The sequence below is a fragment of the Mizuhopecten yessoensis genome, unplaced genomic scaffold (assembly GCF_002113885.1).
Source record: "Mizuhopecten yessoensis strain PY_sf001 unplaced genomic scaffold, ASM211388v2 hete_36132480, whole genome shotgun sequence".
In the NCBI taxonomy this organism is placed as follows: domain Eukaryota; kingdom Metazoa; phylum Mollusca; class Bivalvia; order Pectinida; family Pectinidae; genus Mizuhopecten; species Mizuhopecten yessoensis.
The window spans coordinates 775-3,289 of NW_018484496.1; the positions used below are offsets into that span (position 1 = coordinate 775).

General features: G+C 36.0%; 1 protein-coding gene across 1 annotated transcript; it reads left to right on the forward strand.

Moving 5' to 3' along the window:
* Positions 1-398: 398 nt before the first annotated feature.
* Positions 399-2,268, forward strand: LOC110444489 (the record flags this gene model as incomplete). The annotated part of the gene is made up of 2 exons (XM_021488859.1): positions 399-788; positions 2,077-2,268. Coding segments are annotated over 2 exons (582 nt in total), but the record flags the coding sequence as incomplete, so codon positions are not given.
* Between the last annotated feature and the right edge of the window lie 247 nt (positions 2,269-2,515).

Here is a 2,515-nt window from a genome sequence, read left to right on the forward strand (position 1 = left end):
CTACATTTGCCAAAAGAAAAAATATAAATATCGTTTGATCAACATTATTTTGCAGTATTTTTTCCGCCTCGAAGTACAAGAAATAACCATTAGGAGCAATCATTTTGGTGGCGAAAAGTTGCTCCAAAACATCATTTGTACTGATGACACAGACACTTCATTATCTAAAAGATAAAGACATACAATATATATTTAGATAGATCAATGATAGTTCATAAGTTCAGAATACACACTTTAAATATATGAATTGAACAGTGTTTTAATACAGACATGCAATTTGAAAAACAGCCGTTTAATCGTTTTATGATTTTTTGAATAGACAGTTGTTTAATAGAGTTAAATTATATGCGATAGATGAGGTTAGTGACGGTATTACACCTTTCTGTTGAACTTTCCAGGAATTGTCCTAACGATTGAGCCGCACAAGATACAGTACACGGGCAATGATGACGTCACGATCCGCTGTGAACTTGGAGAATCGGACTTAGCAACAATTGGATGGATGCAAATATCAAAACAGAATCTTTTAATGAACAAGACACCGTTCCTGGTTCTGCGAATAAGTGATGGCACGGGACCAGAATGGGGATCCGAAATTGATGATGCGAAAATGGACGAAAAGACCACTGTGAGATATTCGCTGGAACCATTGGATGAAACTTATTTAGAAGTTACGCTGGATCAGATTGAATGTGGAGATGATGGTGTATATTCCTGTGAAGTTTTCGGATTGAATCAGAACGAGGAAACGGTAAAGGAAACAATTCGGGAAGAGCTAATTGTTTACTGTAAGTATATAAACTGTCTTTCAATTATTTTAAACACATTCGTTTTGAATGTTTAATTCATGCCGGACACAGTTTACCTGTGTATCCGTGTTTTACCTCAAATGCTTTGTACTTGTATAATAAAATATAATATGTCATGCATATCATAAAAGATCTGGTAAAATGCAAATCAATAAGCAACCTAAATTAGGACTGAAGCCACATGTGAGCGCACGATAATGACATGAATAAAACTAAGTAATACTTTTAAGTACTATTTCGTAGGTAGTCCGAATTAATATATTTTATTCATATACAATATGCAGCATCCCACCACTAATATGTTTCAATCTAGTCTACTAAAAAAATGCGGTCTTTCTGAAAGCAGCGACGATTAGCATGGTGAGGAAAATAGCCTTTTGTCAATTTAGATTATCGCAGTGTGCTGACTGCAATGTTTCTGTCATGGCTTGCATTTACACATATTTACATTGCGGGTGTCGACGATAAAGTAAAATATGCTTGTATTTTTATCTAGGATACATTTGCATTTGTTTATAGTTTGCACTACCTTTCCCGATTTGATGTTCAAATTCCGATTTTGTTATTTGCATTAAAAGTCACCTCTGGTATTAAGATGGCAATCTTTCCATGAGAACTGTCCTTCGGTTAACCAGCATGTGCCAAGTTGGCTAATGAGAAATTGTATAACTACCTCTAACATTAGATCCGGTTAATTTTAACCAAAATTGTAATTGCAATAAGCGGTGGTCAGAAGTGGTCAAGTGGACAAAGGTTAGTCTGTAATAAGCAAGTGTTGTCAGTAGTGGTCCAAAGTTGGCCAGAAGCGGTTAAGTAAAGGTTAGCTGTATGTAGTCAGGTCGTGATCAGAACTGGTCAACTGTGGGTCAGTAGTTGTCAAATGTTGGTCAGTAGTAGTCAAGTGAAGATCAATAGCGGGAAGTACTGGTCAGTTGTGGTCAGGTAGTCATAATTGGTACCATACAGGGTATGTTAATTACTCGTCGGCCAAGAGAGCGGATCACCGAAGAAATATATTTGATATGCTTTGCCTTTTGAACAAACGTGACGATATTTTCACAATATGCTTCTGTGTGGTCTGCAGTGTCGTTTCTGTTTATATCAATTATAAATCTATCATTGTCACCACTATCCTACATTCGAATCTTTTCAAAAAAAAACAAGTAAGAAAAAAATGTTGAGTGATAGAGCACCTGAATACAAAAAAAAAATACAAAAACATATTTTAATCTTCATAGTTTAACATTGTTTTTGTTTATTATTAAAGCCTTTGGACAGAGACCAGTCATAACTTATTTCTCCGCAACAATCCCAGAAAAGAAGTTAACGGTAACCCGTGGTAGTGAGGTAACACTTCTTTGTAATGGCATGGTCGGTAAACCACATTTGCCTATTACATGGTACCAGTTCATCGACAAAGCTGGCGCTTTTGTGAGCTTAAAGGAGCATGTTAGTGAAGGTATATCACTACTTTTATTATCATTCCGTTTCGTATATGCTTATCTGCAAAAGAAAGTATGCTTCGTTACTAATGAACCATAATCAAGCAAGAAGTTCCATGCATATATTTACATTCTGTATTCATTGACGCAAATGATTTGCTTGCGGAACTTGGGTTATCTCATCGTTTTGCGTGTTGATACAACAGCGGGCTTCATTAGGTAAATCAGACGTCATTTGTTTACCATCCACAGAAATGCTGTCCT